The 18660-nt window shown below is 48.4% G+C and overlaps 1 protein-coding gene across 1 annotated transcript in view; it reads right to left on the bottom strand.

Annotated features, from left to right (window-relative positions):
* RIMKLA (ribosomal modification protein rimK like family member A) overlaps positions 1 to 18596 on the bottom strand; it is a 30931-nt gene extending 12335 nt beyond the window's left edge. The window contains exons 1-2 of the mRNA XM_032877466.1: positions 18370 to 18596; positions 2018 to 2248 (exon numbers count right to left, since the gene is read on the bottom strand). Of these exons, the coding sequence (XP_032733357.1) occupies positions 2018 to 2248; positions 18370 to 18532 (394 nt within the window). The 5' untranslated portion in view covers positions 18533 to 18596. The remainder of the gene's footprint in view (positions 1 to 2017; positions 2249 to 18369) is intronic.
* Between the last annotated feature and the right edge of the window lie 64 nt (positions 18597 to 18660).

The raw sequence follows: 18660 nt of genomic DNA, 5'->3' as shown, positions 1-18660 counted from the left end.
CCCAGGACTGTGAGATCAAGACCTGAGCCAAAGGCAGATGCTGAACGACTCAGCCACCCAGGGGCCCCACCCATCGCCATTTTAAACATAACCCGTTCTCTCCCATCGTCAAACAAAATCCCTATTCCTTGCCTCTGCCTCATCCCTTAACCACAAGCGTGTATCCCTACCATCAAGCTACTCAAACAGGTTTGCATTTTTCTCATTTCTCATTCATTCCCTCGCCCTTGACAGTCTGGGCCGTCTCCCCATCACTAATCTGCAGCTGTATTTGCCGAGTCCCTGTGGCTAAATCCAACACACATCCCAGCGCTTATGTTCCTTGTCCTTTCAGAACCAGACAACACTTTGAATTATACCATCCTCCCCAGAATGTTCTTTCCACTGGCATCTGTCGTCTCTCCTTTCCCTCTTCACCTCTCCAGCTGCTCCTGCTTGGTTTCCTGTATACCTTCCTCTTCCTTGACCCACTCTCTCCAGGGTTCCCTCTTGAACCCTCTCACTGAGTTTTCGTTTTTACTGTGGTAAAATGTACATAAAACTCGCCCTGAAAAGGTGTCCAGTTCAGCCCTCTCTTCATTCTATATAGTCTCCTGAGCAATCTCATCTAGTTCTCGACGACCTCACTTAACATCATGAACGTTTCCAAAACCACTTCCCTAGGCCACCCCTCTCTCAGGAGCTCCAGATCCACTCATCCGCTGCCTAAGGAACAGTCTTACTTGCTTATCCTATAGATGCCTCAAAAAGAACGTGCCCCAAACTGAAATCATCTCTGCCGGATAACCCCTCACGCCCTGCCCACCAACCTGCTTCTCCTCTCCCGTGTCTCTGGTCTCAGTGACTGACTGCTTTCCCCTCTGGCTGCCCAAACCAGAAACCGGAATCACTCTGGATTCCTTCTACACCCTCAGATCCGGCCAGTCTTCACGTCCTGTTACTGCGATCTCCTTTGTAATTCCTGGATCTCTTCACTTATCTTCATCCTGACTATGCACACCCCCCCCCACTAGTTAAGACTGTCATGGCTCACTTGGACAGCTTAAAAAGCCTGCCGCCACATACCTTGTCTCCACTCGGCCCTGTCTGATTCCTTCCTTGTTGGGCAACCAAAGCGATATCCTGCACTCTGATCAGGCCACCACCCTGGAAGTCTCTGGATTTGCCCTATCTACTTCACACACCATATAAGCTCCTCTTACATCTCGGCTCCATCTCCCATCTATCTACAGACTACTCAAAATACCACCCATCTGGGGTGCCTGGGTGGCTCAGTGGGTTAAAGCCTCTCATGATCTCAGAGTCTTGGGATCGAGCCCCACATCGGGTTCTCCGCTCACCAGGGAGCCTGTTTCTTCCTCTCTCTGCCTGCCTCTCTGCCTGTTTGTGATCTCTGTCTGTCAAATAAATAAGTAAAATCTTAAAAAAAAAAAATAATAATACCACCCATCAGTCACGTTCTCACTTGACTCTAGGTTGATCTACATTCCGCTCTCTGCTTGGGTTACCCCCCTGTCCCCGCTGCTTCCCTGGGATAACTTCAGCTGAGCTTTGCTATTCTCTCTGAGGAAGCCTCCCTCGATGTCTCCAAAGCTGCATATATCCCACACATATGCATATGCAGGATATATATGGTATATACGATCCATATATCCCGTAACACCTTGCACTAACGCATCATGGCACTTACTGTCCTGACACTGCCTGTTTGTTCACTGACCACCCCCAACCCCGGGCTCTGATGAGTGGGGAGCGCCTCCAGGGCAGGACACTGTCGCTTACCGCCCTAGCCCAGCACCTCGCATGGCACAGGGCACATGGTGCGTACCCCACACACACACAGCCTCGGTGAGTTAAAGACAGAGGGAACGACCATGTTAAGGACTTGAGACGCTGAATCCCGAGATGAGCCAATTCCTGCTGCAAATCAACAAGACCCTAGAGGGCTTTTGGGGAGAGAAAAGAGAGAGAGGCAGGATGGTTTGGGAAGGTCCATTCCAATCCCAAGGACACGCACCGTATGAGAAAGTGTCTGGCATGGGAACCCCGTGGCCAGCCAGCTCCTGGAACGTCCAGAACTTGTTGACGCAGTTCAAAATGCTCTGCGGGCGGTTGACCAGGCGGCAGCCCAGCTTCTCCAGGTGGCGCAGGACCGTGATGTCACTGTCCGACTGCACCGAGGGGGTGGAAACCCGCACGAGCACCACGTCAGGGAAGGTGGTGAGCGCCTTCTGGTTCAGCTGCAGGCCTGCAATCGAAGGACAAGAGTGAGCTCTGTGCTGGCCACCGGCCAGTCCCACCAGGAGAACTGCTTCCAGCCGACTCCTCAAGACTGAACCCAGCAGAAGACAGCCTTGAAGGTGGCCCTGGAAATCCTGCTGTAACGAGAAAGCCACGGTCAATGCCACACTCCCCACAGACGGGCAGAGCACGATCATGAGGAAACACAAAAGAATGAACGGGGGAAGAAGGAAAAGCAGTGTATCGACAATAATCCAAGTCAGAAGAATCCACAGGAAATAGGTAATAGAGTCCCGCACCTTCCTTCCACGGAGCCTGAGTATTACTCAGAGGGTAGTGGGGTCAGGAGGCTGGAGACGTCAGGAAAAGGAAGCAGTGCAGCTCACTTAAGGGCTCCTTACTAGTCTTTTAGGACTTAACCTTTAAAAGTCTGTCTGGAGGGGCGCCTGGCTGGCTCAGTCAGTAGAGCAGGAGACTCTTGATCTTGGGGTCCTGAGTACCAGCCCCACGCTGGGCACAGAGATTCTACTTTAAAAAAAAGGATAAAAATTGGTCTGGAAAATTATGTAACCACTTGAATGATTTCTATGAATATAATGAGTGCAAAAATGCCAATGATAAGTAGAAAAAAAAAACACAAAATGAGTACAAGTTAGAAAAGACTAAAAGGAAATAGACCAATATTTTAACAAAGGGTAATGGGATGATAGGTGATTTCCTGTTTTATACTTATCTGTAGTTTCCAAAACATCTCCGAGTGCATATTGCCTTTATAACCACAACAAAAATCTTCCCCCCCAAAAAAATCAATCTATTAAAAATCAATTCGGTATCAATCAAAAGTAGAATGCATCCAAAGATAACCGGTCCCTGTGGCGAAAGGACCTGAGCTGTATTTCACTGGTATACTGGGAGCACGAGCTTGAAGTGAAGACCTGGAGGACCGGGAGTTCAGTCTTCAAGTGTCTGTAGGGCCTCCATGCAGAAGACTTACTTGGCTTGTCTTCTCTGACCCCAAGAGACACAGCTATCCATGAGTATGGTTTTCTCTGTCAGTTCGCTCCTGCATCTCCAGCCCCCAGACCGGTGCCTGGGGCACGACAGGAACCTGATGTTTGCTGAACTGTCCAGAAGCCACAGGGAGACAGATCTGGAACCATGGAGACCAGAAATGGGATGGGAAGGGTAATGAGAAGTGAGTTCAGGGGATGATTTGGCTGGACGCAGGGAACCTTAAAGGAGTCTTTAAAAGGCTCTAAAGAAAACCTTTTTAAACAGTGTCAGAACCATCTTATAGATAGGCTTTAAGCTCAGCATCTTCTATTCCGTAAGCAATGGGCTATGCAACCAAATTCTGAGAACACAAAGATACAGAGGAAAAGTTACTATTTCTCCATGGGTTGGGGGGATGAATCATGTCCATACAAAAACACGAAGCAAAACAAAACAAAAGGAAGCAAAGAAAGAAACCAAAATCACAAAACTACTCTATGGATGTAACTTGCACACTTTCCTCCCATTCTAGATGTTCCGGTCAATTCAACCCAAGGGGGCAGGTGTCATCATTAAGATACGCCGTTTCCAGAACTTCTGCGGACAGTGTGAGCCCAAGGGACTGGAACGTAACTCTCAGGGATGACTTATAGAGAGCATTGAGGTCATCTTCACTTTGCCATCGGAAAACAGCATCACGTGTACGGGCTTTGGTCCTTTCCACTGACAGCCCCCAGGGAAAAGAATATAAAAGGAGAAAAAAGCAAACCCTGTATTAGCACCCTCAAAACTGATAGGCAGAGAAAGAAAAGTAGTCCAGTGGGTGAGAACGGTGAGTAAACACTCAGGGCAGAAGCAACAGCCCAGGACGACATCAAGGGATGCAGGGATATATGCAAATCTGCTCTGAAAACTCTCCAGAGCCGTCCACATGTGGGGGGCTGGCGTCGCCACAGCACACACACTCCACCGAGCAGGGGAGGGGGATGGGGGGAACAGCTTGGGGAGGCCTGCACCACCTGATGAGAAAGATGGCTTTGCAACAGAAAAGTGACCTAGAGAAATGAGCAGCAGCAGAAACGTGTGGCTTTCAAATCCCAACATGAGGCCACAGACGAACAGTTAAACTTCTAAATGGGAAGAGAAGAATTCAGTCGCTTCAGGAAATATCAGCCACAGGTGGACGGAGACAGCTCAGCCCCAAGCAGGTTCACAGACACCTAGGAAATCTTACCAGAACTTCATCTCTCTCCTCCAAAGGTAAATCTTTGGGCCTGGCTCATTCCAACTGAAGCCTTCAATAAATGAAGAATGGCATGGGTTAAAGAGGGGCCGAAGAGGCTCTACACCAAGCAGACAGGTGTGGGCTCTGACCGTGCCGGCTTCCAGCTGAGCTGAAGGCCGGGCCAGGCCCGGGAACAGATCTGCACAGTCCTCCTCTGCCCATGTTCACGGTGCCGGCATCCGTGGGTATCTTCGCCTGCCCTGCTCATCCCCGTTCTCTTTGCCACCTACTCCTAGGGAAATCACCACTTCTAGAAGTAGGGGACAAGAGGCGGCCACTCTTCCGTGGCACCCACACGAACTGCAGATCCACACGGCCACGGCCAAGAACAACTTGGTTGTGAGGTTGGCTCTTGGCAAACCCGCTGCTGAGTTCTGAGACCTTGAGCCACTTAGTAATGGCTCCCCCTCGTCCCATCCGTATCTGCTCTCAGGAAAGGACCTGGTGAACTTAATACGGGATGCGGCTTAAATGTGTCACCGTTCCCGAAGTCCTTAACATTTTCACTGCCGTCTATAGGCCTTAAGCCAAGGGAGTGAAGAGCTGATGCAGGCCAAGCGGGTGGGCAGGGCTCTGCTTGGCTGCAGTTGCTGGTAGGGAAAGCGCTCAGCAATGAAGAGGCTCGTGCCCTCAGAGAACAAGGGATTTCATGTGACTAAGTACCCAGTGGGCATCACCTTGTCGTGGGGAACAGGGTAAGAGGAAGGGAGCAGAGCTATTTCTGGAATATTATTTGGGGTCTCCCAGACTCCTACACTGGGCTTGAAATGTACTATTTTGCCTCAAACCACTTTTTTTTTTTTTTTGACTATATCACTCTGTCCCGAAACAGGTCAGTAAGACAATGAAAAATATCAGACCATAAACTAATTAGTACAGTGACCAATGGCCAACCCAGTCAAAATCAACCATTTGAAGCCACAACAATATTTTCTCTGTATTACTTCTAAAAAGAATAATCTACTTTCATGGTTCATTATATTCTCACGTCATTTTGAACTGTTACTTATATTCGGAAATATTTTACTACATTAAAAACAAGATAGAAAAATGGGACTTTTTTTAAGATTTTTTATTTATTGGAGGTGCCTAGGTGGTTCAGTTGGTTAAAGCCTCTGCCTTTGCTTAGGTCATGGTCCCAAGGTTCTGGGATTGAGCCCCCCATCAGGCTCTCTGCTCTGCGGGGGACCTGCTTTCTCCTCTCTCTCTGCCTGCTTGTGATCTCTGTCAAATAAATTAATGAAATCTTAAAAAAAAATTTTTTTTTAAGATTTTTTATTTATTTATTTGACAGAGAGAGAAGAAACCCAAGCAGGGGGAATGGAAGAGGGAAAAGCAGGCTTCCTGCCAAGCAGGGAGTCTGACATGGTGCTCGAACCCAGGACCCTGGGACTATGACCTGAGCCAAAGGCAGACACTTAATGAATGAGCCACCCAAGTGCCCCAGAAAAATGGGACTTTTCTCAAAGAAATGGGCCTGTTCTTTTCTAACTCATGTATCACATTAAATTAATTCTACAAAACTGGACTTTCACATTGTACGTACAACAGCAAAGAAATGTACTCTGTAATACGGAGAAATAGCTTTAGAAAGAAGCAAATCACTCTTAGAAAGTAGAGCTCTAAAAATTAAGAACCATCCTCAATCCTTCATACCCATAGAGGGAAAGAGAAAATATACAGACAGTCCACGATGCAGACACTCAGACTGGAATCTGGTTGAGAATTTTTATAGAGCACCTGTTGTGTTTTCAGTACTTTGCTGAGACCTTTCACACGTCTTAACTCATTTAAATGAAAAATTTCTCAGGGCACCTGACTGGTTCAGTCAGTAGAGCATGCGGCTCTTGATCTCAGAGTTGTGAGTTTGAGCCCCACACTGGGTGCAGAGATTACTTAAAAAAAAAAATTTAGGGACACTGGGGAGACACAGTTGGTGAAGCCCCCAACTCTTGGTTTCGGCTCAGGTTGTAATCTCAGGGTTGGGAGACTGAGCCCTGCATCAGGCTCTGCACTCTGCTCGGAGTCTGCTTAGAGTTTCTCTCTTCCTCTTCCTCTGTCCCTCCCCGCTCTGCTCTCTCTCTCCAATCAATCTTTCTTTATTAAATTAGGTAAATAAATAAACGAAAGATTTCTTGTCATATGGATCCCTGCAACAGATCTGAGTCTGCAAGTCTCCACACTAATGAGGAACTGATGCATGAGGGGTCACTGTCCTCCCGACCCCTGTGCCTACACACGCACGCACACACAACCCCTGCTTCACACGAGAAAGCTTCAAAAGCAATCCAGTTTCTAGTGCACTAGGAAAAAACCTTCATGTACAGAGCAAGCGGAAGAAATAAGAAAATCAGTGGACTAAGCCTCTGCCTTCAGCTCAGGTCATGATCTCGGGGTCCTGGGATCGAGCCCCGCATTGGGCTCTCTGCTTAGCAGGGAGCCTGCTTTCCCCTCTGCCTCTACTTGCTCTCTGCCTACTTGTGATCTCTGCCTGTCAAATAAATAAATATTTTTTTAAAAAAGAAAGAAGTAAGAAAATCACAGGACATGATGGCATGACGCCAGCAAGAACCGCACTCCTGGCAGCATTTAGAACCCCTGTATTCTCAAAGGACCGTGCAACAGTGGCTGGCAGGGACACTCTGCAAGTTGTCAGAAAGGAGGCGAGAGTATAAACAGAGTAAGTGGATAAGGCAAGGACAGCTCAGCATTACCTTGCCACGCTGTGAAGATGTGTCATTTGAAACACGATCCGGCTCTCGTCTCAGGGATGCTCCAGGTTTTCCCTGGTTTCCCTCCACCCTACCCCCACCACTTTCTCATAAGGAAGTTATTTTTATTTTTAGAGAGTACATGCTATCACCACTCCTCCTTCCTTTTAAAGCTCTTTGTTTCACTGCCCAAAGAAATCTTACCTCCACTGCCCAAAGAAATCTTACCTCCACCTCATTAAAACCCACAGTCATTAAGTGGCCCCTTTTGTTCCCCACCAACTGCTGTTTTCAGGTCATTTAATTCACTTCAACCTTTACTGAACTGTTGGGATGAGTCAGACACACTATTAAGCAGGGATTCCAGGCTGAACGAGGTGATCTGTGCCTACGTGGAACTTGTCTCCTTACGGACATATAGACACAACCTAAAGATTCATTCAGTCCATCACTCAACACATCTGCTCAGCAAATATTTATCTAGCTCCTACTCCGGGCCAAGTCCAGGGTCAGTTCAGGAGGTACGCCAGAAGCACTCCCCGAGACAAGTGCAGGAAGTTTATTATTAGGGTAGTAATTTCAGCAAACCCAGGTGGGGGGTGGAAGAGACAATGTGGCCAAGACAGGAGGTGTTGTCAAGTGAGGGACCCCCTTGGCAACTGGGGCTTACTCATGACAACAAGCAATGGTTTAGGGCACATGTCTCAGCCATCCCACACGAGGGGAGAGGAAGCCAGCCACCGGTAATTTTTATACATCCACTGTCTTTGGCTGAAAGCTGCTCCAGCGGCGTGGTAGTTAATTTCCTGGCCCCTCCGGCTTGCCATGCATATGTGGGCCCCAGGGCCACCAAATGGTAAGGGCAACAGGGACATGAGAGGGCCACGACAGCTGAGGAACAGGCACCATCTTGAGGGCTGGACATGGGGCTGAAGGGGTGATCCCTGGAATTGAAGAAGAAAGACCACACACAATTGTGATGAATGCTGTTGATCTGTGCAGAGCACCTGGGTGTTCGGCAGTTAGCAGTCTGGTTTGGGCAGGAGGTGGGGAGAGGGGGCGACTGATTCTAACACATTATGAGAAGTGGTCTAACAGGCATATGAATCAGGGTACGGGGATGGCAGAGGAGGAGGAAACAGTTAGGGATAATCTCAGAGAGAACCACGGAAAGTTTCAGAAAGGAGATATTGACTCATGGTGCCTCTGGGCTCAGAAGAAATATGTAAAACAAATAAATGCATAACGTCTACCTCTCGGAAAGAAATCCACAGTCAAGGCCTGGGATCTTCAAAGCCCTGAGCGGAGGGATATCTCAGGGCGCATGTATTTATAAAGGCACTGCAAGAGGTTGGGCTGACTTGAGCTGAAAGCCAATTATGGGGAAATGGATAAAGCACTGGCCTCCAAATCAGAGACTTGACTTAATTCCTTACTGTCATTTAACAACTTGGCAAGACACACATGTCTCTGGGGATCAGTTTCCTCTTCTGTCAAATGGAAGAGTCCCAGAACTTGGCAACCATTGCCCAACCCCCATCCCACCCCCCATCTTACCAACACCAGCTTCCTTGCAACCATGAAGACAAAGCTCAGCAAACCCTTTATCCCTTTCATGTATCGATAACCCAAGACTCCAGTCTCCAAGACAGCCTCATTTCGCTAGATGCTAAACCCCACCTGGTCTGACATTGTCTCTTCTGCTCCCTTCCTCCACTCCTTCTCCCCTTTGCACTCTCCTCTGGCACACAAGGGGCAGCAAATCCCCTATCCTTGACCTTTCTGGTGAGTGTTCCCTTCGCCTTCTTTTCCTGAGTGCAGCTGACCCCCGGCTCTCCCCAGTAACACTGCTTCCCCAATGTCCCTTCCCAGTTGTGGTTGTTCTCTCTCTCTGGCCACTGGGATTCCTGAGCCTCCCAGTGGGAGAGATGCTCCTTGCTCTTCACTGTGGCTTCCAGATTATCCTGCTCTCCCTCCCCTAAAACTCCCGGCCTGACTCTCAACACGCTGTCATCACTCCCCTTGTGCAGGTCATCAGGAACCCCAGCCACCCACCTCCGTCCCTGGAGCTTTAGGTCCTGACTCAGAGGCCCCCCACGCTGTCACAGCTGGTGGTGATTTCAATATCCCTGGGCAGGGGTTCCTGGGTGGTTCAGTTGTTAAGCCTCTGCCTTCGGCTCAGGTCATGATCCCAGGGTTCTGGGATCGAGCCCCGCACAGGGCTCCGGGCTCAGCAGGAAACCTGCTTCTCCCTCTCCCACTCCCCCTGCTTCTGCTCCCTCTCTCGCTCTCTCTCTGTGTCAAATAAATAAAATCATAAATGTGTGTGTGTGTGTGTGTGTGTGTGTGTGTGTGTGTATATATATCTACAGATAGATAGATAGATAGATCTGTAGATATATATATATCTATATATATCTCCCTGGGCAGAATTCTTCCAATGCCCAGGCCCGTCTCCTGACCTCATTTCCTCCAAGGACGCTATCCACCACCCCGCCTCAGCCACAACTCTGGGTGATTCTAGACTTCATGCACTCGTAATTCTAGTCACTGTCTCCTCTTTCTGGCTTACTATCTTTGACCCCAGGAACTACCGTGCAGGGGTCCCTGCCTTTGCACTGTCCCTCACTTCCCCTCCTAACCTATTTCAAGTCCACAGTTGGACACCACAGAATGCATCTGCAAACCGACGATACGTCCTCAGATCCTGTACCTGTTCCTTGCTTGGCTAAAGCATGTCCCTGGTTAGACCGATCCAACTCAGCCTACCTCATGTGCCCTCCTGTGCAATGGAATACGGAGGAACACACAGACCTGCTGACTGGTCTCAAGGGCATCCTTCCTGCCGCCTGGCAAGCACCCTATTTCCCCAGTCCATTCGTTCTGCCTGACCCAAGACAACGATGTCACTTTTCATCCTGCTACTTCCTCCCTCCTTCTCCTTCCCCCTCTTCCTACTGCGAGGAGAGAAACTGAAGCGATCAGGAAGGAACTTCTCTACAAGCTCCCACAAGCACGTCTGCCTACCTGCCCACACCTGGGTCTTCTAGGTTACCTTCTCTCTTTGAACAGCTCAAGTGCCCTTGCTCCCAGCTCAGGCCAATTCCTTGAAAATGCGCAATAGATCCCAACCCCTCCCACTCACTTCGAACACTGCTTGGGCAAGTCACCTCTTTCCCCTGAGTTATCAATTTCTCTCCATTGGGCCACTCAGGCAAACATGCAACATGCTGTTATTTCTCTCGTCTTCAAGAAGAACTTCCCAAACCCATCTCCCGTCTGAGCAAGGTCTGAGTCAGCTCAGGCTGCTATAACAAAATACCACAGACTGGGTGGCTTGAACAAGAGACATTTATTTCTCCCGGTTCTAGGGACTGGAACTCTGATAGGGTGCTGGCATGACTGGGTTCTGGTGAGGGTCCTGTTCCTGGCTTGCGGACAGCTGCCTTCTTGCTCTAACCTCAGAAGGCAGAGAGAGAGAGAAAACTGGGGGGAGAAACACAATTCAGCTTCCAGCTGGCTATCAACGCCATTTCTCGCCTTCTCTTTATAAGACTCTTTAAGACAGTGTGTATTCCCTGGTTTCCATTACGTCATTAGACTTCTCAGGGACACCGATGCTAAGGCCACATTGCTAAATCCAGTGGTCCATTCTCATCCCTCATCTGACTTGATCAACCAGCAAAACCTGACACCATCTGATCACGTCTTCCCTCTTCGACTACTTTCTCCACTTGGCTTCCAAGATGCCACTCACTCCTGGATTTCTTCATCCCATATACTGAGGATTCTTCGCCGGCTGCTCAGTCCCTGGACCTCTTCTCTCTTCTCTCTGGAGTCATTCCCTTGCCAGGTGTCTGCAGATGCTTTTACTTTGGATATCTTCAGGCCAGGGCTTGCTCCTGTATCCCCAGCAAGATGAAACTGCCTACATGACATTTCCCACTTGGATGTCTCATGGGCATCTTGGACTCAGTCCTGATCCTCACCACCTGTCCAAACCTACTCCTACAGCCTTTCCATACGTGTAAATGGCACGCTATTCTTCTAGCTGCTCAGGACAGACAAACTGGAGTCCTCCTTGTCTAGTCGTTCCTGAACATCCAACATCTGATCCAGTAGGCAAGTCCTGACAACTTCGTCTTCGAAGTCTATCCAAAATCCAGTCACTATGCACCTCCTCCCCTGAAATCATTCTAATCCAACAATTATCATCTCTCCAGACCTAAATTATAGCAATGACCTCAGTGATCTCCCGGCCTCTGCCCTCACTACCATCTGTCCGTTCTCAACACTGTGACCCAAATGACCCTGTGACCATAAGGGAGATCATGTCACCCCTCTGCTCAAAACCCTTCAACAGATTCCCAGCACATCCAGAGTAAAATACAAAGTCCTTCCATGACCAGGGCGCCTGGGTAGCTCAGTCAGTTAAGTGTCCAACTCTTGACCTCAGCTCAGGTCTTGATATTGGGGTTGTGAGTTCAAGCCCCGTGTTGGGGTCCACACTAGGCATGGAGCCTACTTAAACAAATAAAAAATAAAAATCCTTCCATGACCCACAAGGCCCTATACATTGGCACTTTTCCCCTATCCTCTACTCCTCTGACCTTCTCTCCCAATACTTGCCCTTGGTGGTTCACCCCGCTCTGGCCACAGGCTGCTTTGTCGCTCCCTCTTGCCTATACTACTCTAACCCCAGGTATCAATTTTTTAAAAGACTTTATTTATTAGAGACAGAGAGAAAAGAGAGCAAGCAGAAGTGGGGGCAGGGGCAGAGGCAGAGGGAGAAGCAGGCTCTCAACTGAGCAGGGAGCCTGAAGTGGGGCCCGATGCCAGGACCCCACGATCCTGACCTGAGCTGAAGGCAGACACTTAACTGACTGAGGCACCCGGGCGCCCCTAATCCCAGACACCTAAATGGCTTGCTTCCTCACCTCCTTCAGGTCTTTACTTAAACATCAGCTCCTAGCTAAGGATCACCCAGCCCCCCTATCCAAAACTGTATCCCCTCCTCTACCTCCAGAAACATCCTGTCCTTCCATTCCCCTTCCCTGCTTTTTCCTCCTTAGCCCTTTTCACCAACACACTATATATTTGACTTATCTTGTTTATATCCTCTCTCTCCCATCTAGACTGTAATTTCCTGGAGAGGCACCCGGTCTCTCCGGGTGTCAGTTTCTGGTACCTAGAATGATACGTTACACACAGCAGGTAATCAGCAGGTATTTGCTGACCAAATAAGTGAAGGAAATCTTAACAATGAGGATGGAGGTTGTGTTCGTCCTCTTCATTCTATCTCCAGTACCTAGCACAGTGCCTGGCACAGATGGGCAAGCAACAGCTGTGGAACAAGTAGGATGGTTGTGAAGATCAAGGCACATAAAAGATACTGAAGCATTAATAACAGAGTTGCAGAAATAAAGAACCATTATTCTTGTTAGTTCCTCAATGCAAAGTAACTTAAATTTATCACTTTCTCTTGGTGTGTGTGGGGGCGTTCTTGAGTTACTTTTTGATAATGAAAGATCAAATAGAAATAGATGGAAAACTTCAGACCACGTTGTAGGTTTGTGTTAAAATAATAAGGTGAAGTCTCTCAGCAAAGTGGGCAAGGTGGCACACTTAGCCCCTGGAGAAGGGGGTGGAGTGTGGTGAGCTAGCAGTGCCCTACTGGGATGTCACTGGACTCCCTGCTAAGCGGAGGGCCAAGGAGGAGGTGTAGATGGATGGGCGGTACACGGACGTCTCTGATGATGGCTCCACCCCTCCCACCAGGCAAGCCTAACCAATTTGGTGGAAGTGTGATGGTAACGGCAAGAGGTGGTCCAGAAATCTCTAAGTAAAGCTTTGAGATCTACTCAGGATCCCAGTCTACTGGCTCTAGAACTCTCCGACAGTTTATGAGGTATCCCTAAAAACTATTGTTAGAATCATAAACGAGGGGTGCCTGGGTGGCTCAGTGGGTTAAAGCCTCTGCCTCTGGCTCAGGTCATGATCCCAGGGTCCTGGGATGGAGCCCCATATCGGGCTCTCTGCTCAGCGGGGAGCCTGCTTCTCCCCCTCCCCTCTCTCTGCCTGCCTCTCTGCCTACTTGTGATCTCTGTCAAGTAAATAAATAAAATCTTTAAAAAAAAAAATTGTTTAAAAAAAAAATCATAAACTACACATCCAATCCACCTTCTTTCAGTCCTTGAGATTGGCCCATGGATATAAACGAGGACGCTCGGGGTAAAGATTATCCATTCAGTGCTCACATCCGCTTAGAAACAGTACACGGTAGGTGCCTGCATCCGCTCTCTGACTTATCCACTGGTCCCGTCTGGTGGTTTATTCAGATTACAGGGTGTCAGGCACAGGCCTTTGGCAGAAAGCGAGGTCAAAGATGGACCTCTGTGCCCTAGGTTAGCATGGTATCCTTGTCTGCTAGTGCCTGCTTACATAGCAACGGGAGTCCTTCCCTTCTCCATGAGGCCTCTGTTGTCTTCTCCAAGTCTGCAATATGACCTTTTCCTCCAATTCAGTTAGGATTCCCCCCACCCAAATATTTCAATCTTACTCAGCTGATTACTACAAGGAACCAAGGAAAAGTATCCCAGACACCTTAATTTAAAAACCTGACCTAGGGCGCCTGGGTGGCTCTGTTGGTTGAGCGGCTGCTTTCAGCTCAGGTCGTGATCCTGGAGTACCGGGATCGAGTCCCGCATCAGGCTCCCAGCTCCACGGGGAGTCTGCTTCTCTCTCTGACCTTCTCCTCGCTCATACTCTGTCTCTCTCGCAAATAAATAAATAAAGTATCTTTTTAAAAAAAATAAAGAAAGAAAGAACCTCACCTAGGGGCACCTGGGTGGTTCAGCCGGTTGGGTCGGTTTCAGCTAGAGTCATGATCTCCCAGGGACTGAACCCCCAACAAAGGGCTCAGCGCTCAGCAGGATATCTGCTTGAAAGGACTCTCTCCCTCTGTCCCTCCCTCCACTCACAGGCGCCCACCACCCCCCAAAATAAATAAATAAATCTTAAATAAGTAAATAAATATAAAAAAAATAACAAAGAACCTGACCTAGAAATCACCATATGGCCACCAAGATTTCAGCTCGGAAAGGAAGGCAAGGAATGCTGAATCATTCTGCTCCTCAGAGACAAACTGTTACACACCCTCGTTTCCAGGTCAGACGCATTTTTCCGGTCTTGATGCCTGTCCCTGAGTTTGTGACTATACTTGTTTTCTGAGACCAGAAATTGTCGTTGTAAAGGCCCGTGGGTGGTCAAAGAACTTAATTTGCATGGGGGACTGTGCCCTCAGAGAATGCCTCATCACAGAAACATTCAGACATCCAAACATGACTTCCCAAACAAACCCAATTATGGCAAAAGTCTCCTATGCTTCCAATTAGCCTCTCAGGCCCTTCACTCAACCATCCAAACATTAACTGGAGGCCTACTGGGTACCAGTTACGGAGCACGCATCTGGGGGATTCCCAGGCGTGGAGGGAGGGAGGGAGAAATAGAGAGACTATAAACTTTGTAAATAGATAAATTACAATAAAATATGACGGACGCTATTTTCAACAACGTTACTTGGCAGCAGAAGGGAAAGGGATTGCCTGAGGAGAGGGGAGGGGAGGGAGCTCAAGAAAGACCTCGGAGAGATGAGGGGTGTGAGCTGAGCGGAAGGAGGAATGCGAGAGAGCTGGGGTGAGGGAGAGGGAGCAGACCCCATGGGCACCGCGGGGACTGAAGTCAGGGCAGGCAGTGCGCCCATGGGGTGGAGTGGAAGGGAGGAAATCAAGTTTGCTGAGCCTGCAATTCCTGAGTACTGGTCCTGCCAGCCAGTACTACGTGCCAGACACCTTACTGATGTTTACAGAGTTAATCTGTAGAAAGAACCCCGACCTCTGCCTGGTCCATGATAAACACCATGCGTATTTTGCTTTGACTCTGACTGTGTATTTGGGTGACATACGCACCACCACACTAGCCCACGGTAGAGAGTAATTAAGAGATATCCGTTGAACAAATGAACAACTTGCGGTTTCCAAGAAGGAATGGAGATGGGCGTGGCTCTCATTATGCCACTTCCTGCAGAAGGGTGAAGGGAAAGCGTCCCCTGCAGGACTGCTTCAGCCACCCGAAGGTCATTAACTCTTCCCGGCGGCCATTCCCACTCATCCCATGCAAACCTACGCTGGGGCAGCAACATCACTCACCACAAAACCTTGCATGTGCACGACATCTTCAGCTTACTCGTATTACCTTGTTTAAATAACTGCAAACGTTAAATCCCAAACTTTCCATCTCTTGTATGAATCCTATTTCCAGACAGAACCTGAAATTTTGGTTTCTGGATTTGGGGTCCTACTAGCCTCCACAGAGGGAAGCTCAGGAAAGAATTTAAGTAATTGGCTGACGTCCTGCTCCGACTGTCCCAAAGGGACTCCTGCATGGACCCCCTTGCACTAATCTCGAGAAGGAGACTTGGTAAAGGGGGTACATTAACTTCCTAAATTTTAAAATCCCTTTGCAAAGTCACTGTCTAGCCTCAGGGTAATTCAACTCAGTTCAATTCCACATCCACGGAAAAAGGTACCATGGGCTGCAAATGCCCTCGCACATGCTTATTCTGTATCCAGAGACGGGAATTAGATTGGGTCTTGAACTGTAGTTAGCTGCTAACCAGCTGGATGGCACTGAGTATCTTTGAGCGTCGGGTCCTTCATTAGTAAAACGAAAGGGTCAGGATGGATGATCTTAAAGGCTTTCCCAGCTCTCACCCTCAATAATTTGCGAATGGGAAGTGTCATTAATATCGGTAACTATTTCTGCATTTCAAAGCCAGTAAGTTCTAGAGTTTACTCCAGAAGAATACTTGGCTCAGCAAATTGCCAAGGCTTTTCTGTAGTCTGACGATAGAAGAAACTGGGAAATAGAGCGCATACCTTTATTCACTCAAAAAAATATTCACTGAGTGCCTATTACTGCAAGACCCTGTTCAAGTCATGATTACAGCAATGAACTAGCAAAGGAGCTCACTCTTTGCACAGAGCTTACCTCCTTGGGCTTCGATTAACCCACCCCCATGACAAATAAATCTCATCACTGCTTTGGATGGCAGGAAGAGTGATCTGATAGGTTTGTTTTATGTGTCATGAATTGTGTCTGGGTATCTCTGAATTAACAAAAGATTAAAACTCCTTCAAAAAATCCCTGTCTGCAGTTACTCCAGCGACTATATTTTCTCATAGTTTACAAAGAACTTCTGGTTTGCAAAGAGACAGACACATTCACACATGAATTCCTATAAAATTTAAGACACTAAACAAAAGGGTTTAAAGGGTTTTCCTGCAGAAAAAGAATTTAATTTTCTTTCTCTAGGACCAATTCTTTAAAATGGTTTGTTTTTTTAAATTTTTTAAAAAGTAACCTCCATGCCCAACATAGTACTCAAACTCACGACCACCCCCCCCCCCAAGATCAAGAGCTACATGTTCTACCAACTGAGCCAGCCAGGCGCTCCTCAAATGGGGTTTTAGACACAGAACAGAGAGAATTTTCCCTACTCCTTCACAGAATGCCGGATGGGTCTCCAACAGAAATATGATGTGGAACTTCAATTGCTGTACTTCAAAAACGGCATCTTTACACGCTGCAAAATAAATCAATAAAATGAAGAGGAAACAAACTAACGCTGGGGGTAGAAAGATGTATATCCTAGATCTAGATCAGTAAAAGATAACATAATTCCACTGAACAATTTTAGAGCTAGAACAACCTTAACCCTTAGTTTTATATAAACAAGAAACCTGAGGTTCAAAGACATGAAGTGACCTCGTCAAGGCAAAGCCAAGATACCTGTTAGCAGCAAAGCTGTGCTTTAAGAAACCAGATTTCCAGACTGCTTGTTCTGGAATCCAGTTCTACATTAACTAACTGTAAGAGTTTTAGCAAATCAAGAATCGATAGACAGTACCCCTTACACATGACACACTGTTTTAGATTAAACGTATGACACCTAAAGCTTGTAGTATAATTATCAGGGGGGCTATACGGCCTGATATTACTTATGAAGGGTTTAGATAAATATGGATAAAACACCTAGAACAGATACCTTATACACAGGACGTATTCGAAACTCCTTTAAGTCACCTGTTCTGAAAGGGAAAGGAATCCCTTTCCTCTGCTAAAGAAGAGTAACAAATTATAAGCTTATTTAACCAGGTATGGTTAAAAAAGCACCCTGAACTGGGCCCAAATTCCCCCCGGCCCCCAGTCCCACATCTGATCTCCAGTGAAGTAGCTGGCTTACTTCCAGAGTAGAGGCTGAAGCCACTCAAACTGCAGGTTAGAGGGGGTTCCTAAACTTACAACGGTTCCAGGAGGAGACTGCTTGTATTAAAAATAATTAAGAATATCTAAAACACATAGTTAACCTTTTGAAGTCAGGGTCACAGATGATAACCATGTCTTACCCAAAAATGTCTCTTGGACACAGCAGTGGAGAAACAGGAGGCCAGAATGGTCTGGACCTGAAATCTTGGCTTTTCTGGAATCAGAATTCAACACTTTTAGGAAGGAGGATGAGTTTTAAAAAACCCATCAACGGTCTACTCTCCCACTTACACACTCAAGAGGGGACTCCAGTTGTAAATTTCTCCCCCTATGTAGGTTCCTAGTTTGGGAATGATAATTCTATAGTGCATTACTCATGCTTACACACTCCCGCAAAACTTTTTAAAAACATTCATTGTAACGGCAATTTCATAAATGTGGTGAGGGTTTCTATAAAGCTATCCTGACAGGGCACGAAATGCGAGCAGAATTTGCAAATATGGGGTTTGCAGCTTGATTTTCCTCGGACCTCCAGGCAGCTTCAGGCGAATTCGAGTTCCTCCCAAAACAAAGTCCCCTCAGTACGCGGAATCCCGTTCTCAAATCTTGGCCTCAGGGCGGACGGTGGTGGTCAAAGGAAGCTCTCAAGGTTAGGGGCTTTCTCTAACCCAAGGAGGGCTCGCGGGGGAGGGCTGCTGGTCTGGGGGACCCGAAGGAGACTTGGCTGGAGGAGGCCCGGGTGCGCGCGCCCACCGGCCGACTCCCGGGGACCCCGACGCGCCTCCCCGCCCTCCCGGGGCCCGCCTCGCTCACCGAGGTGGCCGCCGACGACGGTGACGGCGATCTGGTCCATGAGCACCGCCCGGAAGCGCACGTCCTGCTCGGAGCAGCGCTGCCGGAGGGCGCGCAGGATCTGCACCTGCGGGTAGTCCTCGCGGATGCGCCGGTCCGTCAGGAACCAGAGCTGGGAGCACATGGCTGCCAGGGCGGCAGCGCCCGGCGCGCCGCGCGGCCACCCTCGACGCCCCGGGCCGCTCGCTCGGGCTGGCGGGCGGCCGGCCGGCCGGCGTCCGGAGCGAGCGCGCGCCGCGGCTCCGCTCCCGC

The sequence above is a fragment of the Lontra canadensis genome, unplaced genomic scaffold (assembly GCF_010015895.1).
Source record: "Lontra canadensis isolate GAN:19392208 unplaced genomic scaffold, GSC_riverotter_1.0 scaffold60, whole genome shotgun sequence".
Lineage (NCBI taxonomy): Eukaryota > Metazoa > Chordata > Mammalia > Carnivora > Mustelidae > Lontra > Lontra canadensis.
This window is presented reverse-complemented; position numbering and strand designations above follow the sequence as displayed.